We start from the raw sequence: 20,103 nt of genomic DNA, 5'->3' as shown, positions 1-20,103 counted from the left end.
ATGAGAAGTATAGGTTGGTGGTACTACATTTGCTGTACCAATTTATTTATAATGTGTTTTGTTGTGCAAGGTGACTTTACTTGTAACTGCTTGTTTAGTTGCCTGTTTAGGCTTTAAGCAGTGCATATAAAATAAGTTTTAGCTATTGGCATCGTAAATGACAATGACTTTTATTTATGTTTTTGTTTTTTTAAATGTAAATAAAAGGCATTGTCATTTACAATGCCAATAGCTTAAACTCACGTAAATGCGAGACCTATTGCATTGCAAATGCTTGTTTAAAATTCCACATGATTTACCATCAGATTGGATCCGATGGTAAGCGCATTTCCTAAATACCCATTTCGTATTTAGGAAATGCTTTGTACATGTGCTTAAGAAATTGGTAATAGAAAATCCCTATTTGAGATCTCCTATTTCAGTACTCGCAAAATGCGATTTCTAAGAGGTAGAAATCGCATTTTCTGAGGGCATATATGCCTTTCGTATATTAAGAAAGGCAATTATGCATTTCTAAACCACCCAAAATTGCTATTCAGTCTGTTAAGAAATAATAAATCCTTTCGTACGTATGGACTTAAGTGAGCAGCAGGGTCTTTGACATACAGCGCCATATCACCCGCATAAAGCTAAATGCCAGGGGGCTGCATGGTAAAGCGCAAAGTCGATGCCATATATCTCTGGCCTAGGATACACGTCAGGGGCTCTAACGTGACTGCAAATAATATTGGAGAGAGGGGGCATCCCTGCCTAGAACCTCTATAGGTAGAAAATGAATCAGAGATGAGTCCATTAACATGAACACAAGCGGTTGGGCAAGTGTAGAGTAGTTTGATCCACTACAAGAAGCAGGGTGCGAGTCCCATGCACTGCCCCGTTTGACTAAATCAAATTCCTTAGCCGCATCGAATAGGGCCGCCCTCCATTGTGGGGCCTAATGGATGAAGCAGTGCAAATATAGTTCGGAAGTTATGTGTTGTGGAAAGTGTTGGTATGAAACCCGTCTGATCAGGCAGCACTTGACTAGAGAGAAGAGGCTGCAGCTGGGCAGCTATTTTCTTAGCTAATATCTTTACATCTGCATTAATAAGAGATAGGGGAAAGTATGACGCACAACATTCCGGCGCCTTGCCAGTCTTCAATAGGGCTATACAAGAGCTTCCCTAAGAGAAGGCGAGAGCTCATACTCCTGGCATGCTTCCATATATTAGGCATGGAGATGAGGAGCAAAAATGGAAGCAAACTTTTTATAAAATTCGCTGGTGAGACCATCAAGGCCGGGTGCTTTACCATTGGGGAGTGCAGCTATAGCTGTTTTTGTATCATCTATGGTAATAGGCTGGGCTAAATATTCCCTCTGACCAGTAGAGAGCCAGGAACACACACAGTTAAGGGGGAAGAGGAAGGACTCCTACTTCGACCTTCACTATAAATATCCAACAACACAAGAAAAGAATTAGTAGTAAAAAATATTGCGCTACAAGAACACGTGGCAGAGGTATAGTGTTTGAAAAACTGCCCTCACACACAAATGTGTGGAATACTTCATCTCTGGGCTGCTAAACAACACCCCTGCGCAGACCAACACCTTGGGTGGAGCAATAGGAAGGGGGAAAACAATACATAGGAATCAATCAAGAAAATTGTAAGTGCAGGTTATAGACTCTAAAACTGGCTAGGAATATCCGCTATTCTTTAATGGTGGATTCCCTGGCCAGGATTAAAACTTAAAGTGGAGGATGGTGGTAATAGGGCTGGTTAGTAACCCTTCAGCCCTCCTCTCTGCATGTATGTCAACATGTTTTTGACGCTTATCGTGTCTTTTGCAGCATTCGTCAGAACCACAAGATCCCCTCTATTGTTACCCTCCTTTCCTACCTTTATATCAGTAGATCAAAGAAAGAACCTGGTTGGTCTATGCTTGTGAAATCACACTTCAGAAATACCGAGTTTATAGTTGTTGAAGCTCGACAAGGCGTGGGAGCGATGGCGGCTCCCTGTAGTCACACATTTGTCAAGGTGAGGCTGCCGCCTAGAATTAGTCACTCCGTACGCAGCGAAGGCTGTAGAGAGCCAGGCCAGAGCAATATCCTGCAGGTAGCCAGGCAGGGCATCAGCTGAACTAGTGTCACCTACAGCCTATAAAATCTGTGAAGCATGCTAAGATGGCAGGGCAGTCATAGTGATCTACACCATCAGAGGAAGCAATTTTTATTATATGGTCATGCAGCTGGGTGTCCTCAATGTGGTCACCAAAGAATGACCTGGATGCCCCCCTCCCTCGACATATGCCCACGCCACACAATATTCAGACAGAAGCTTATTTCTTGGGCAGCTATATCATTATAGTTAGTGACGTGGTCTCGGATGGTAGCGAGGGTGCAGGGGTCTGGGCGGGATTTATAGCTGTGCTCTACTGCCTGCAAGGTCTGTTCTGTTGTTTGCAGTTGTGTGAGTATAGACTTTAGAATGCCTGCATGTTTGCTGATGCATTCCCTCATATTGTAAGCTTGAAAGCTTCTCAAAATCCTTACAATGTCTACTGAACCCATATTGTCTGAGAAGTATGCAATTAAAGTAGATCGCAGATATTCCTGGAACACCAGATCAAGTAGGCAGGTCATCTGAAATCGTCACATGAATGGTGCAGGGGCATTTGCGGGAATATGGAGTATGAGATATATGGGTGCATGATCCAACAGGGTCTTGGCCAAATGGGTAATATCACAGACCCAGGTACACATCTCAGGTTGCCAACCAATAATCTAGTTGGGACTAGGAGTTGTGAATGGGAGATCTGAATGTGCCCCTCGTCGCAAGGGATGACGGAGCCTCCAGAGGTCCACCATCCTGTGCTCTTCCATCCGAGCACCTAAGAAGATTTCTCACTATGCCAGTCCACTGAGGCGGATCTATCTAAATTGGGGTCTATGTACGTGCTGAAACCAACTCCCCCACAATATCTATTGCGCCTTAAGGATCTGGCTCCACAATTTCATATAAAATCTGGGATCCTGCATGTTTGGACCATAAACACTGACCAAAACAACAGGGGTGCAACAGAGCATCCTTTGTACGATTTTGTTTAAAATATTTTTATTGCAGGAATCCGTAAATCGTTACATAATCGGCCAACAGTATATATCACACCCGATCAGTGAGATGCAACCCTCCGTTCCCCCACCGTAAGTTATTTACACAGCCATTCAGCCCACAACCCTAGGGTCGGGCGGCGAAATTCAATGGGGGCTCAGGAGGATATCGAAGCTGGCCCGGAGAACCCGCTGTCCGTCATCTGCTTTTCCAAACAAGCCCATAAACCCAAAAGAACACCCCACTCTTAAAACACCCCGAAGCATCCTTTGTACGATGACAAAATGTTCCTGCTCACCAGTCTGGATTGACATAATATGAAAGGGAAAACTCTTTTTAACTAGAATCATTACACCTAGAGTATGAAGAGGCAATTAAGTGTGCAACCCACTCAGTCAGACTAATCAAATGAGTTTCTTGAAAGAGTGCAACATGTATACCATGGCTATCTAGGTGGATCAACACCTAATGTATTTTGTGGGGGTTGTTCAGCCCCGCACATTCCATGTCGTCAGTGATATAGTATCTCGGGCATTGACACCATCCTATATTAATATAATGCCATCGAGATAGCCCAGACATTTGTGTGGTACAGCCCAGCCATATACCAATCAGTCTTGACCCTGCCCCGCATGGGAACAGTCCAGCCCAAACTGCCAGGCCAGGTCCTCCCTGGACCATAATAAGCATCCTGGGACCGGTTTCGGGGTATCACCCCTCATCAGCCAGGCTGCCTTGACTCCAGTGGCATGGTGAGCATGGGACCCACATCTAGGCATACCCGTCCCACTCAGGGTGGCAAATGTAAAAAAAAAATTGATAGAAAAATTCTGAACAATGTCAAACATTCACCCCTAGTACAGAGATCTGGGTTAAACCCATCGTCTTTTTGCTCACCATGCCATTTCAGTTTAGACCCAGCCATGTGTAAATCAGTCTTAACCCTGCTGTCCATGGAAATAATCCAGCCTGAACTTCCAGGCCAGGCCCTCCCTTGACTGGAAACAAGCATCCTGGGACAGGGTCAAGACTGATTTGGCTGTGTCAAAACTGGAGTGGCATAGTGAGCAAAAGAACAATGGATTAAACCCAGAACTCTTTACTGGTGGTGAGTGATTGAAAAGTTTCAGCACTTCAATCATCTTGTTGTGTTTGCCATGTTTGCCCTAAGTGGCCAAGGGTAAAGGGTATGCCCAGATGTTGGTCCTTTGCTCGCTGTGCCACTGGATTCAAGCTAGCCTGCCTAATGAGGGGTGATACCCCGAAACCGGTCCCAGGATGCTTGTTTCTTGTAACAGGGTGGACCTGGCAAGGCAGTTCGGGGTGGACTATTCCTGTGAGGAGCAGGGTCAAGAATGATTTGCATATGGCTGGGTCCAAACTGGGGTGGCATAGTGAGCATAAAACCCAGATTCCTTATTGGGGGTGAGTGGCTGAAAAGTTTCAGCACTCCGTCCATCATCTTGTTGGGTTTGCAATCCACAAAATATGCAGGTATTTGGTCACCATGCAATGTCTGCCAGCAAATGTGTGCCTAATTATAGGGCCACGGGGACGTATTATATGTGGATGATAGTCCCTGGCCAGCTGAACAGCACTAAAGTGTGGCCATCTTGCCTCGGGCTCTCTAGTTCCCGACCTGATTTGGGATTACTTAAGAGAACTGTGGACCGTAAGAACATTGCTGTTTTGAATTTCCGTAATCTATTTGTGGCCTCAGATATAATGAGCTACTCCATCTTATCCCAAACTTTTGCCGTAATTGAGTGAGTTGCACTTTTTTGCCTATGCTCCCATGTTAATACTTAGAAGTCATTAACGGATCCCTGGATTTGTTTGACCCCGTTTGAGCTCATTTATGTGCCCTTGGAAGTTTTACTAATTTGTGTATTCCCTCTTAACAGGATCTGAAATCCTGAAATTCTTAAAATGAGCTTTTTGAATAAAAAAACATCTTCTGAACCTTTTGCTAAATTCTGTCATACACAAGAGAACTGCTTTTCCTTGCACTCCACTTTGGAAGATCTGCTTATCAGAGGAAAGATTCCTAATTCCAACACCGTGAATTGTAAAAAAAAGCTTGGCCACTATGACATTATAGCAAGAATAGTCAAGTTCTGAGATAGTTCAGTGAATACATTGTTTTAAATTACTGTGTTTATTATTTTTCCAGCTACACTTGCTTCACTGGAATACAGACAAATATTCAGATTTTGTTGAAGCTTCTTATCATCCTGATGGACTAGCTGTGATAGCATGCCTTCTGGAGGTAAAATAGTTTGGCACCATTTGTTGCATTTCCTTTTAAATGCATGATCTTTGATCAGTGAATGAGTTACAGTTATCCATGATTATAATATGTAAAAAATCCTAAACTAAAATCTTTTTAAGGGTCTTTGTACTGCTAGCAAGGTCCAGTTGCCTAGTAAACATTTGATGAATTTAGCCAAGTGGTGATTTTGCTGTTTATTTTAGTATTTATTCAATCATAATACAGTAAAATGTAGTGACTAGATGCAAATGTTCTAAAATGTTATCTATGGGTTATCCCATCCACCTTAATTCAAAAAGTGATCTCCATTTTTGTGACTTAAGCCTTGTCATTTGAAGTTATCTCTTGTCTAAAGTAGTTACTTCTGTAGTAAATGCTGAAATCTGCCGATGAGGTGTGCGTGTCTTCTTCTGTGTCTGATTGGGTGCCTTTAGATATTACCAGCCACCATTTAAGCACAGATTTTTCTATTGCTGTGTGAGATGACGCTCTATAAAAAGGAGCTTTCTTACGCTGTTATGTTCCATATAGGTGCCCTAATATAGGCCCGGATAATATCATACACTCTCACCTACATTACCTCCCCAACACTACACAGTAACAAGCCTTCTTAGGATTGAACCTTTACCCAGTTCAAGTCCTGGGTGCAGAAGGAGGGTTTTTCGCTGAACAATAGTGTTCTATAACTCAATCAATAGACTCACACAGTATGAATGAATATTCATAAGGGTTCTTGGAAACCAGGCAGGGGCTACAACACCTGCATAATATCTACTTACAAGGTTCATCCCATACGTCATCCTCAAATCCAACAATGGCTAATACAAGTAACAAGGGACAAAGGAGCCCTAGATACTTTCTGTATAAATACAGCACATCTTACTAGTGTTAGCTAGAGGGACCCGAGTCTTCCAGGCCGACACACTGACCAGAGACACTGAGGCTCCTGCATGCAGACACTCCAGCTGACAGTGGTCTAACACATCCCTTGCAGGATGTCCAACTCGAGACCAGGACGGGGTCCCACAGGCTTTCGCTTCAGGTAATGGGGTTTGACTAAATCCTAGAGGGATTCTTGGCTTCACACCTACCCTCATGCTAGGTACACTTAGTTACATCTAGATAGGCATCGTAGGAGTACGCACACTTTTATCATGCATTTTATATTCATGTATGTATTCATGATATTGCAAAATGATAGAAATGTACTATCCTTTTATATTCACTGTACTGCTGATCATATATATCTGCTACTGTCTAACGGTTGTTGCAGCACATCTATTTTACACTAGAAGAACAACTGTGCAATAAATTCTTACTATAACACGCCCAACGGTTTCTTCTGTGTAACTCTCTGAGACCGAATAAGTGAGCACGAGTGACTGAGCGAAAAGTAGTATATTGTTTCCACGATTCTGGGGGTTCAGGGTTGTCATGTTCTGAGGTTGCCAGAAACTATTCTCTCCCCGATAAAAGGAGATGCTGGTGGCACTGTGAGCTAGCTAAAACAGAAAGGCTAACATTCTCTGTGGAGGTGCTTGGAGCTAGTCTGCCACCAAACCCACAGTTTATGTTATCTGGAAAGCGCAGATCCTGTATAGGTAATATAGGAAATACACGTCAAAGCAGGAGTAGTTGACCATTTATGTCAGTCTGACAGCAAGATTTTGTTTGGTATCCATCTCATCCAAATCAAATGTAATAAACATATCAGGTATTCTTATCAAAAATATATTCATTATTAAAATATCAGAAAAATAATCAAATTCAACAGTCTAGCTTTCTACAATTTTTTACAAATTTTGCCACTTCTCCTACCAGTAGCGTAGAATGGACGCCATGGGCCCTAGTGCAGTCAAGGAAAACGACCCCTTGGACTGCTTTAAGGGCAGAAAAATACAGCAATTATCATGGATCATTGGGCTCCTCTGGGCCCAGTGTCACTACACCTGCTGCATCGATTGTAGCTACGGCCCTGCTGCCTCATATGTTGGTTCACCTGAGTATAGCTTTTGATTTGGCCAAAGCTGTGTGCTTCCAAAGAAAGAGTGCTCACACTCCAAGCACCTGTCAACATGTGTTTATTAAGCTGCATGTGTCAGGGCTCTTTATCAAGTCAAGCAATTGTGTTAGGCCAAGAATTTGCCCTATAGCTACCACTGCGATGCTATATGACTCCTATATAATTATATAATTACAATGATTCCTCTTGTCTGGCAGCAGCAAAAATGGGAGGTGGGCAGTAAAGAAGAATGTATTTCAGTATTGCAGTCTTAGTAGCTTTCCCTTCAGAGGCCTTAAAATAGGACTCCTTGAGACAATGGTGTTTTTTCTTTCTAATTCATAGTTTAAACATGTATGTGCGAGATATGGGCCTGAGAGACCTGCACATAGTGGCTTTCATCAAGTTACTCTCCGTTTGGTTATTCCTCTCTCTACTTTAATGCTCACTGTATTGTCAGTCAATACTTTGTCAAGCTTTACATTAGGAGTCATTACATAAAAGTAAGAGCATAAGGAACTCCTTTACATTGTGGTATTTTACATCTGATGTGCCTCTACTTCGCCAGGTAAGTTTCTGGCTTTATATAATTCAATTCCAAAAAGTTAATTCAATTAATTTTAATTTATTATTTGATTTTTTAAATTACAATACTAAAATCTCACTAACTGACTTCAAGTGTAATATTTTATATATTAAATCAACTTTATTTATTATGCTGTATTTTTACATTATCCTTCCTGAAATCTAAAAACATTTTACCACCCCGTTAATGCTATCCTTCTCTGAATCCTTTACATTTCTTAATACCCCCTGGCACATGAAAATCCCTTACTACACCTAAATTCTGACCTTTCCTGAACCCTAAAAGCCCTTTACTACCCCTTAACGCTACCCATTCCTGATCCCTTAATCCCTTAAACTCGTTACTACCCTCTCAAAGCTACCCTTTCCACAACCCTACAAATTCCTTACTACCCCTTTACACTACCATTTCCTGCACCCTAAAAAAACCTTGCTATCATCTAATGCTACCCTTTCCTAAATCCTAAAAGCCCCTTAATATCACTTAATGTTAGCCCCTGAATCCTACAAACAACTTACTACCTCTAATCGCTCACTGAAAGAACGTGGAGTCTAAGGGTGATACTGATAAAAATTGGTAACCAAATGACTGACTCCCCCAATAATTCCCCACTTCTAAGGGACCTTATTGGGCCCCACTTGTGATTCCTGTTATTTCTATTGCCATTTCCTCCCCTCAGTTATTAATGCCCTCAGTATCCGTAACTCTTGGGAGGTATTATGGGGGTGATATTAGACACGTAGTTATAAGGTCATTTTCAGATCAGTGGAAGCACTTTCTGATGGATACATCTGCCAGTGGATTCCTCACCTTGTGAATATCCCCTGCGCCAGCATTCCACAGAACTTTTTTCCCCAGCTCTCTACGCCGACGTGGACGACGTCATAATGCATCGGCTCCGCTCGCAACTCCGTATGACGTCACCGGAGCCATAAGAGAGCCACGTCGGCGTGATGACGTCAGTTCCCTTTTTTCCGCGCCGTCGACGCGCAACGGTTTTCCAGCACTCTCTGTAGTCGTGTAGTGAGTTACTGTTGGTAAATTTGCCATGTCTTCGACTAGGAAGTCAGGTTTCAAACCTTGTAGGGAATGTGGGGGCCACATGTCGATGACAGACCCTCACGAAGATTGTTTGTGGTGCCTTTTTTCTGACCACGACATGGAGGATTGTTCCAGTTGCAGAAGGATGAATCCCAAGGCCTTGAAGGAGAGAGAGGCAAAGCTCTTCATGGCCAAGGCTAAGAAGGAGAAGAGAGGTAGGAAGAAGGAGAGATCGAGGCCGGAGTCGTCGACTTCGCATTCTTCGAAGTCGAAGAAACACCATAAGAAAAGGAAGCATTCCTCTTGGCGCCGGTCTTCAAAGAGCAAGGCGTCGAGATCGGCTTCGCCTCAACGTCGAAGTAAGGATGTGTCTCCTTCTCCATCTCCAAGGAAGTCTCCAGAGAGATCACCTTCGCCGAAGCGGACTCCGGCGCGGTCCCCGGCGCAGTCCCCGGCGCAGTCATCGGCGCAGTCTCCGGCGCAGTCACCGGTGCCAGTGGAGTCTTCTGCTTCTGAGGCCGAGCAAGAACAGGGAAAAGAGCCTTCTCCAGAGCTGGCTGATCCTGCGGCGCCTGTTGAGGACACTTCGGCTCCGGTTTCAGGTACTCCTAGACCGGATCCGGGATCAATCCCTTATCCGCAGTTCCCGACTCCGTGTGCGGATTCAACGCATTTTCTAAATGCTATGTATGGGATTTTCCAACGGGCTGCCTTCCCATCCGGCGCACCTACTGGTCCCGTGGGTCCTATGGCATACACCCTGGGAGTGCCGCAGCATCATGCTCAGGCCCCGTTTATGCCCTTTCTGCCGATGGCGCCTTCGTGGCAGTTTCCGGTGCCGTCTGGGGATCCATCTCGACTTCGATTGGATCGACCTTCTTCGGAACCTTCCTCGACGCCGTTGCCGACTCCCTCGGCTCCGCGTCCGGCGCCGTCGACTCCGCCTCCGGCGCCGCCGACTCCGACACCTCCGGCTCCATGTTCGGTTGCACCGACTCCGCGTACGGCGCCGCCGGCGCCGGTTTCTCGGATCCGCTCAAGGAGAGAGGCCCAGAGAGTCTTGGAAGAGGAGCGTTATAGGGAGGAGGTGGAAGAAGGTGAGGTGGATACTTCTTCTGACGACTTTGAAGGGATTCAAGAGGCTAGTGGTCTCGATACAACTCCGAAGTGGGAGCATTCTTCCTCTAGATCCTCTCCACCGCAGGAACTGGCTCCTTATCATCTTGTAATAAAGAAGGCCGCAGAGTTGCTGGACTTGCAGTTGCCCTCTGCTGAGTATAAACCTAACCTTTTGACGGAGGTGCTACATTCGCCTACCTCGACCAGTGAGCCTTTGTTGCCTTTTAATGAGGCTATTTTGGAGCCAGTTATGGATGTCTGGCGTAAGCCACTCTCTTTGCCGGCAGTCTCCAGATAGGTGGCAAGGAGATATAGGGTGGCTCCTGGGGATCCAGGTTTTCTATCTTCCCACCCTTCTCCAGAAAGTCTGGTGGTACAGGCTTCATGCTCGAAACACGCTTCAGGAGCTTTTCCTCAGACTCCTGCGAATAGGGAGTCTAAAAAGGCAGCTCAGGCGGCTAAAAAGACCTTTTCTTCAGGGAGCATGGCGCTTAAATCCACTAATGCCACCTGCTTACTAGGTTGCTATGTTCATGCTCTTATGGACTCAATGAAATCTTTAGCACCTAAATTGCCAGAAGGGGATAAGGCGTCTTTTATGGAAGTGGTCACTGACACTCAGGCTGCTGCAAGGCAGGTAATTCAGTCGGGGCTGGACACGGCTGATTCCGTAGCAAGGATAATGTGATCGTCAATAGCCACTAGGAGGCAAACGTGGCTTCGTTCCTCTGGCTTTTCTACGGATGGACAAAGACTCTTTGGCGAAAAGGCTGATTCCGCCTTTCAAAGATTTAAAGAGAGCAGGGTAACGGTGAAATCTTTAGGTTTGCAGGCTCCTGCTAAAGGATTTGGGCTTAGAAAATTCAGAGGCTTTGGCAGATCTTCATTTCGCTCCTTCCGACAGCCTCAGCAGCAGCAACAACAGCAGCAGCAGAATCCCCTCTATAGGTCGTATAGAGGAAGACAAAGAGGACGGAGAGGTTCTGGCCGCAACCCATCTTCATCTTCTGCCTCCTCTGCTCCCAATGAGACTTCAGGGAAGCAGCCCTAGATCCCCCATCCTAGATCATGCAAGACCTGTGGGGGGTTGGGTGTCCCACTTTCTGCGAGGTTGGAAATCTGCTACAACCGACCTTTGGGTTTTGAACCTCGTGGAGACTGGGTACGCCCTTCCTTTTTGGAGTTTCCTCCCCCTTACCCTCCTTGCCAGGGTTACTGCTCGGTAGACCATCTGCTTCTTCTGCAGAAGGAGGTTCTAGCTTTGCTTCAAAACGGTGCAATAGAGGTGGTTCCGGAGCAGGAAAGGGGTCAGGGATGCTACTCCCGGTATTTCCTGATTCCCAAGAAGGACGGCAGATTGCGTCCGATTCTGGACCTCAGAGTCTTGAATTTTTACCTGAAACAGGAGAAATTCAAGATGCTGACCCTTGCTCAGGTTCTTCAAGCATTGCAGCAAGGAGACTGGATGGTGCCGCTCGACTTGCAGGACGCGTACTTCCATGTCCCAATCCTGAAGTCGCACAGGAAGTATCTCCGTTTTACGGTTGGGTCGCAACATTACCAGTTTGCGGTCCTCCCGTTTGGTCTTACTACCGCACCTCGAGTCTTCACGAAGGTGATGGCAGTGGTGGCTGCTCATCTCAGGAGGTCGGGGATTCCGGTTTTCCCCTACCTGGACGACTGGCTTCTGAAGGCAGAGTCCCCAGAGATGGTGCAGCATCATCTGCAGGTAACATCTCAGCTGTTATTCGACTTGGGTTTTTCGATCAATGTACCCAAATCTCACCTGGTGCCCTCTCAACGCAACCTGTTCATAGGGGCGGTACTGGACACTACTGTGTGTCGAGCATTTCCTCCTCCTCAAAGAATTCTCGACATTCAGGAAATGGTCCCTTTATTCCACAATGGAGCGGTTGTTCCAGTTCTGAAGGTCCTTCGCCTGCTCGGTCTGTTCGCCTCCTGCATTCTGTTGGTCAACCATGCACGCTGGCACATGAGGGCGCTCCAGTGGTGCCTCCGCAGGCAGTGGTATCAGCACAACGGAGATGTCAGGGAGTCGATCAGGATCTCCAGAGAAGCTGCAGCGGATCTATCTTGGTGGAGCGTGGAGGGCAATCTGTCTCAAGAAAAGCCCTTCCATCTACCTCCATCGGTTGCCACAGTGATAACGGATGCCTCCACCCTGGGGTGGGGCGCTCATCTGGGGAATCTGGTGATCAAGGGTCTTTGGTCTCCAGAGGAGAGGTTGCTTCATATCAATCTTCTGGAATTGCGGGCGATACATTTGGCACTCAAGGCCTTCCTCCCTTCCCTTCGCGGTCAGTCGGTTCAAGTCCTGACGGACAACACTACCGCGATGTGGTATGTCAACAAGCAGGGAGGTGTGGGGTCGCGTTGTCTCTGCAGAGAGGCTCTGCGTCTATGGTCCTGGGCTCAGGACCATCAGATTTGTCTGATGGCAAATCATCTGGCTGGGGTGCTGAACGTTCGTGCGGACAGTGTCAGTCGGCAGTTCTCCGTCGACCACGAGTGAAGGCTCCATCCAGGGGTGGTTCATCATGTCTTTCGGACGTGGGGAACTCCTCGGGTAGACCTATTCGCCACCCGCGAGAACGCGCACTGCCCGTCATTTTGCAGTCTCCAGTATCCGATGCAGAGAGTGTTGGGGGACGCGTTTCAGTTGAGTTGGAGCTCACGACTCCTTTACTTGTTTCCTCCCATACCCTTGATTCCTCGGGTTCTGAGGAAGATTCGCCAAGATCAGGCCCAAGTCATATTGATCGCCCCGGATTGTCCAAGAAGGGTGTGGTATACAGATCTTCTCCACCTTTCCTCGTGCCCTCCGCTCTGTCTCTCTCTGAGGGCAGACCTCCTCTCGCAGTCGGATGGGCAGGTTCTACACCCCCACCTCCAGAGCTTACACCTTCATGCCTGGAGATTGAACGGGGCAACCTGAGTTCTTTCTCTCTCCTGTCTGATGTGGTGGATGTTATTTTATCGGCCAGGCGACACTCAACCAAGTCCATTTACTCCTACAGGTGGTCTAAGTTTGTTAAATGGTGTGGAGAGAGATCCATTGACCCTTTAAAAGCTCATCTTTCTGATGTCCTTCAGTTTGCTCTTTCCTTTGCTCAGCAGGGCTGTGCTGTGGCCACGGTCAAGGGCTATCTATCAGCCTTATCGGCTTTTCTATGTCTTCCTAATCAACCGTCATTATTTAAATCTCCGATTGTACTAAGGTTTATCAAAGGCCTTACAAACAGGTTTCCACCTACTCCTTTTGTAATGCCACAGTGGGACCTTAATCTTGTCTTAACTTTTCTGATGGGTCCCCGTTTGAGCCTCTTCATAGTTGTTTTCTGAGGCTGTTGTCCTTTAAGACGGTCTTTCTTGTAGCCATAACCTCGGCAAGGAGGGTGAGTGAGCTTCAAGCTCTTAGTTCTAAACCCCCTTTTTTAACATTACATGCTGAAAGGATGGTTCTCAGGACCAGGGCTGCTTTCTTGCCTAAAGTAGTTACTCCGTTTCATTTGGGGCAGTCTATTACTCTCCCTGTTTTTTATCCACCTCCTCATCCTTCCAAAGAGGAGGAAAGACTTCATCGTCTGGACCCAAAAAGAGCTGTGAGCTTTTACTTGGATAGAACGAAAGACTTTCGTCTGGACGATCAGCTCTTCGTGGGTTATGTTGGGCATTCTAAAGGAAGAGCGGTGCACAAGCGCACTTTATCGAGATGGATCATCCTTGCCATCAAGATCTGCTATGCCCTGGCTGGTAAGGTTCCTCCTGAGGGTAGTAGGGCTCATTCAACTAGAGCTAAATCATCTACATCTGCTTTGGCCAGGGGTGTTCCTGTGGCAGACATTTGTAAAGCCGCGACTTGGGCCTCCCTCCATACTTTCGCAAAGCATTATTGCTTGGACTCTGAGATGAGGAGGGAGGGCCACTTTGCGCGCTCTGTCTTGCAAGACTTTTTGGTATAGGAAGGTGGACACCCTCCTCCGGGAGTGGGACTGCTGTGGGAATCTATTCACAAGGTGAGGAATCCACTGGCAGATGTATCCATCAGAAGAACAAGTTACTTACCTTCGGTAACGCTTTTTCTGGTGGATACAATATCTGCCTGTGGATTTCTCACTGGCCCACCCGCCTCCCCGTTGTCCACCTTTGTATACCTTAAGAGTTGTCTTGCTTGAAGTATTGTTATGCTTTCTTGTACATTGGTAGGAAATGCTTGTTTTATTTAGCTTTCCTTTTGTATATGTTCGTTGTATATTTGATTGTATATTGTATACTGTGTATACTTTGAATCTGTCGTTGGTCCACCTGTGCGCCTCGGAGGCACAGAAAAAAAGGGTGGAACTGACGTCATCACGCCGACGTGGCTCTCTTATGGCTCCGGTGACGTCATACGGAGTCGCGAGCGGAGCCGATGCATTATGATGTCGTCCACGTCGGCGTAGAGAGCTGGGGAAAAAAGGTCCGTGGAATGCTGGCACAGGGGATATTCACAAGGTGAGGAATCCACAGTCAGATACTGTATCCACCAGAAAAAGCGTTACCGAAGGTAAGTAACTTGTTCTTCAGGACTTTATTGAAATACATTCTACTGTTTATGTGGAGCTGTACTGCATTTCTATTTGGGAGAATTTAGCACCACACCACTAATTGAGTCATTTACAGAATGTCATATATTTTGCTATTATACCGCAATTCTGTAATAGTGTCACCACAAACAGGAATCATGATATTACAGCAAATTTAGAGATAAATGTGCAAGCACTATTTCTGTCTATTTTTCCACCTAGCTTTTTGCATGTGTTCTTGTTCTTCAGGTGCACTACTTTTCTCTAAATTCAAAAATTGTGTTGTTTCCTAGAAAACACTTTCCACATGTTTTACCAGATTTTGTGCTGCTTTCCACACTCCCTACATGACCCTAAAGTAGTTTGTCTGTGAATGGCAACATGCACCAAATATTAGTGCATTATAGTTCTAAATAGCTTTAGAGTAAGTGTCTCTGTTTAGGGCAGCTATCTGGATGACATGTTTTAACAATTTTTGTTAAATCTGCAGAGTGGATTTTTGATTGGCTCTGTTAGACCTGTCAGCCTTAGGGTAGTCTTCCCCCAAAACATTTTGCCTCCCTTCTCCACTTCTGCTGATCTTGTTTTTGCTGACCTTAGGACTTTGTACACTGTATCACTGCTAACCAGTGCTGAATTGCATGTGCTCACTCCTTAAAATATGGTGACATTTGCTTATCCCCAATTGGCATATTTAATTTATTTGTAAGTCCCATGTAAAGTGGCACTAAATGCACTCGGGGCCTGTGAATTAAATGCTACTAGTGGGCCTGCAGCACTGATTTTGCCATCTACTCTTCGTGTTAATTTTCAGCACCAAGTGTTTGTCCTGCACTAGAAAATCAATGCGAACAGCACCATGTGCAGCGTAAGAGTGTGCTGCTTCTTTTCGGCCGCTCGAGTATATTTTTTCCTCAAGCGGCAACTTTCTCTACGCGAACAGAAGCTTTCTCAACGTGAGCGGTCGTGACCACCCGCGACCGCCCCATTGAGAAATCCGACTGCCCGCATTGAAAAATCTCGCCAGTAGGTGGATTTTTCTTGCTCACCAATTTAACGTTCGGGAGCTAGAGCAAGGAAAAATCTCACTGGAGGTAGATTTTCCTCACTCACGCCCCCCAACTTGATGTTGGGGAGCGCAAGTGAGGAAAAAACTCCTCTCTGCTATGCAGAGCGTAGTTTTTTTGAACGCCGCATGCTCTGCAGAGGGTGGACCGCCCGCGCTTACTTTAAACATGTCTCAGGCCTGCCACTGCAGCCTGCGTGTACAGTCTTTAAACTGCCATTTCGACTTGGCAAAATTAACCTTTTCCCAGGCCCAAACCTACCTTTTTAATACATATAACTCACCCCTTGCATAGGCCCTAAATAGTCCACAGGGCAGAGTGCAATGTATTTAAAAAGTTGGACATGTCCCGGTAGTAAAAAACTCTTAGATTTGTTTTTCACTACTGCAAGGCTTTCCTCACCCATAGAGTAACATTGGAGTTATCTTATTGCATTTAATAAGCTGTCATTTCCAAATGGGAACAGGTAACAAGTTCATGTTTGGTGTTTTTGGAATTTTAATGCAAAGTCCTAATTTATAGTGAAGTCGGATTTTAAATTAAAAGGCCACTTTTAGAAAGTTGCAAAAAGAACAATTGATGGACAGAATGCAGATCAATGTCATACATTCACCCCAGTACAGAGATCTGGGCCTAAATCCATCGTTTTGTTTGCTCACCATGCCATTCCCGTTTGAACCCAGCCATATGCAAATCAGTCTTGGCCCTGCGCCCAATAGGAACAGTCCAGCCCGAACTGCCAGGCCAGGTCCTCCCTGGACTGGAAACAAGCATCCTAGGACCGGTTTGGGGCTTTCAGCCCTCATCAACCAGGATAGCTTGACTCCTGTGGCATGGAGAGCACGGGACCTACGTCTGGGCATACCCGTCCCACTCAGGGTGACAAATGCAAAAAGAACAATTGATGGACAGAATGCAGAACAATGTCATACATTCACCCCAGTACACAGATCTGGGCCTAAATCCATTGATTTTTTGCTCACCATGACATTCCAGTTTGGACCCAGCCATATGCAAATCAGTCTTGACCCTGCCCCCAATGAGAACAGTCAAGCCCGAACTGCCAGGCCAGGTCCTCCCTGGACTGGAAACAAGAATCCTAGGACCGGTTTGGGGCTTTCAGCCCTCATCAACCAGGATAGCTTGACTCCAGTGGCATGGAGAGCACGGGACCCACATCTGGGCATATCCATCCCACTTAGGGTGAAAAGTGCTACACAAACAAATGATGTACAGAATGCTGAATGAATCATACATTCACCCCCAGTCAAGAGATCTGGGTTAAATCCATTGTTCTTTTGCTCACCATGCCACCCCAGTTTAGACCCAGCCATATGCAAATCAGTCTTAACCCTGTGCCTCATTGGAACAGTCCAGACCGAACTGCCAGGTCCATGTTGGAGTTCCCGGCTAGCGGGGACTCCATACTACACTGCCTTTCCTCTCGTGATGGACGTTCGAGCCATTCAGTTACAGGAAAACGAGACAGATAGTCCACATTCTCCTGCAGTCTTCGGGGGTGATGCAAGGTCTGAAACAAAAAGTGCTGCAGGGCTAAGAACCAGCGCAATACCTTCGCATTAGTGTCTTTGTTGTTGGCTAGCCAGGTCAAGGGTGCATGATCAGTCAACAGGAAAAAGGAACGGCCTAACAAGTAATACTGCAGGAATTCCATGGCCCATTTTACAGCCAGGCACTCTTTTCCCATGGTGGCATAACGTCTCTCTCTTGGGAACAATTTCCTGCTGAGGTATAGTACGAGGCATAAGAGACCTTGGGAATCAGGTTGAGATAGGACTGCCCCGAGACCACGGTCTGAGGCATCTGTCTGCAACACAAAGGATTTCTGGAAGTCGGGGCATGTGACGACAAGAGCATTGCATATCAACTGTTTTAGGGTACTAAAATTATGTTCCTGGGCTGCCCCCCATTCCATCTTGTGTCGGGTGTTGGGGTGCCTAAGTAGATCAGTGAGAGGACTGGCTACCTCTGAGAACTGTGTAGCACCCAACTAACCCGAGGAAGGCCCTTACTTCTTTTCGGTTACTGGGGGGGTGGAATGTTTTGTATAGCTTCTAGTTTGCTGTGCTGTGGTTTGATCTCTCCTCTGCTGATGGTGTACCCTAAGTACTCGATCTGAGGTGTACCAAGTGTAGTCTTTTTGGGATTTAACGTCAGTCCTGCCTGTGTTAGGGTATAAAACACGCTTTCCAAATGGCGTAAGTGGGCCTCCCAGTCTGGGCTATGGACTACAATGTCATCTAAATATGCCACAGCGTATGACTGAGGGGCTTTAAGTATCACATTCATTAGTCGCTGAAATATCGTGGGGGCTCCGTGTAGCCCAAAGGGCATTACTTTGAAGTGATATAGCCCAGACAGGGTAGAGAAAGCGGTCTTTTCCCTTGCTGATCTGGTTAAAGGGATTTGCCAGTACCCATTATACCCTTTAGTTAAGTCAATAGTGGACATGACTTGTGCCTCCCCTAACCTCTCTAATAATTCGTCCACTCGTGGCATGGGATAGTTGTCGAATTTTGAGTGGGCCTTCAGTTGCCGGAAGTCTATACAAAAACGAATACTACCATCTGGTTTGGTCACTAAAACAATGGGAGAATGCCAAGCACTCTGAGAGGGCACAATGATGTCTACCTTAAGCATTGCTTCTACTTCTTGTTCTACCGCTATACGTCTTGCTTCTGGTATTCAATAGGGTTTTAAGTTGACGACCTTTCATTCTGGTGTTATAATATTGTGCTCTACCAACGGAGTTCGTCCTGGTTTGCTAGAGATTAATCCTGGAAACCCATTGAGTAACTGTTGTACTTGTTTCTTTTGTTGAAGGGAAAGGTCAGGTCCCATATTAGGCATCTCTTGTTCTGTATCTGTTCTATCCCCTACATGTATGTCAAGTGGTTTAGAGAAAGTTATCTATTGTATAGAGGCGACAGCATCTCCTAGGGGTGAGTCATCAGAGTCCTCCTATTTTTTTAGGAGGTTTCTATGGTATGTTTGCCCGACCTTTCCTGTATGGGGCACCGCAACTCTATATGAAACAGGTGGTATTCTTTCTGTAACTACATAAGGCCCTTACCATGTGGCCAACAATTTCTTGTCGGAGGAGGGCAGTAGGATTAACACTTTATCCCCTATGGCTAAAGTCCTCATCTTACTGTGTCGGTCGTATTGTCCCTTCTGTATTATCTGTGCTTTGTCCATGTTCTGATGAACGGTGTCCCACAGGGAGGCCGGAGTTTCTTTCAATGTTCGCATGTATCCTAAAAGGGGTCTGCTATCGTCTTCCTCTTCCGTCCACTGTTCTGCTGCCATTTCGAGCAGTGTTTCCTGCCAAACAGGAGTTCAAAGCGGCTAAACCCCGTTGATTTCTGTTCGTTTGACCCGATGGCAAAAAGGACAAGAGGAAGTTTACGGTCCCAGTCTCTCCCTGTCTCACTGATCAGTTTTCGGAGTATGGTTTTTATTGTTCGGTTGTATCGTTCCACTAGCCCATCTGACTGGGAATTATATACAGCCGTTCTGATGTGACGCACTCCTAACAGTTTACAGATATCCTTCATTAATTTGACCATGAAAGGAGTTCCCTGGTCTGTCAGGATTCCTTGGGGAAATCCCACTTGGGAGAAGAAGGATATCATGGCCTGGGCTACTGTAAGAGTGGTCATACTCGTGAGAGGTATGGCTTCAGGATAGCGGGTGGCATAGTCCACTAGGACTAATATAAACCGATGTCCTCTAGCAGAGGGGATCAAAGGACCAACCAGGTCCATTCCCCAATCTGTGAAAGGGTATGTCAATCAGTGGCAAGGGTTGTAAAGGCACTTTCTGATCTTTGGAAGCGTTGATCAACTGACACTTAGGACAGGTGGCACAGAATCTAGCAGTCTCCTTGTAAATCCCTGTCCAATAAAACCGCCCCAATATGTACTTCAAGGTGAGTTCCGTAGTGTCCACCCCCTACTTGTTGATGTGCTAACTGTAGGGCTTGTTCTCTGAATGCTACAGGAATACCCAGTTCTTCAGGAAGGGGTCCCATTGCCTCCCGCAACTCAGTGCAGAAGGCCCTTTTTGAAAAAAAAAATGGGCCTACCTTATGGGGGTCCACTTCTTGCACTTGACTCCACACGTTCCCTAAAGTGCTGTCTTCCTCTGGGCTGCTCGAAAACTCCGAGAATGGGTGTTCCCATTATCTGGTGAAGAAAGCATACAGGAGGAGTGAAGTAAATGTGCCTGGTTATACCTTTCCTTATCTTTCCTTTTCCCGTTTTTGGGTTTCCTTTCCCGGGTCTGGGGTTCCTGTAATTGTTCTCTGAAAAATG

At 46.0% G+C, this 20,103-nt stretch overlaps 1 protein-coding gene across 1 annotated transcript in view; it reads left to right on the top strand.

Annotated features, from left to right (window-relative positions):
• LOC146831112 (carbonic anhydrase 13-like) overlaps nucleotides 1–20,103 on the top strand; it is a 349,445-nt gene that overhangs the window by 110,213 nt on the left and 219,129 nt on the right. Inside the window, exon 4 of the mRNA XM_085603835.1 lies at nucleotides 5,267–5,362. Within this exon, the coding sequence (XP_085459961.1) occupies nucleotides 5,267–5,362 (96 nt within the window). The remainder of the gene's footprint in view (nucleotides 1–5,266; nucleotides 5,363–20,103) is intronic.

This window comes from Triturus cristatus, chromosome 5_1 (genome assembly GCF_964204655.1).
Source record: "Triturus cristatus chromosome 5_1, aTriCri1.1, whole genome shotgun sequence".
Classification (NCBI taxonomy): domain Eukaryota; kingdom Metazoa; phylum Chordata; class Amphibia; order Caudata; family Salamandridae; genus Triturus; species Triturus cristatus.
The sequence above is the reverse complement of the archived record's forward strand: the minus strand, read 5'-3'. Positions and strand labels throughout refer to the sequence as shown.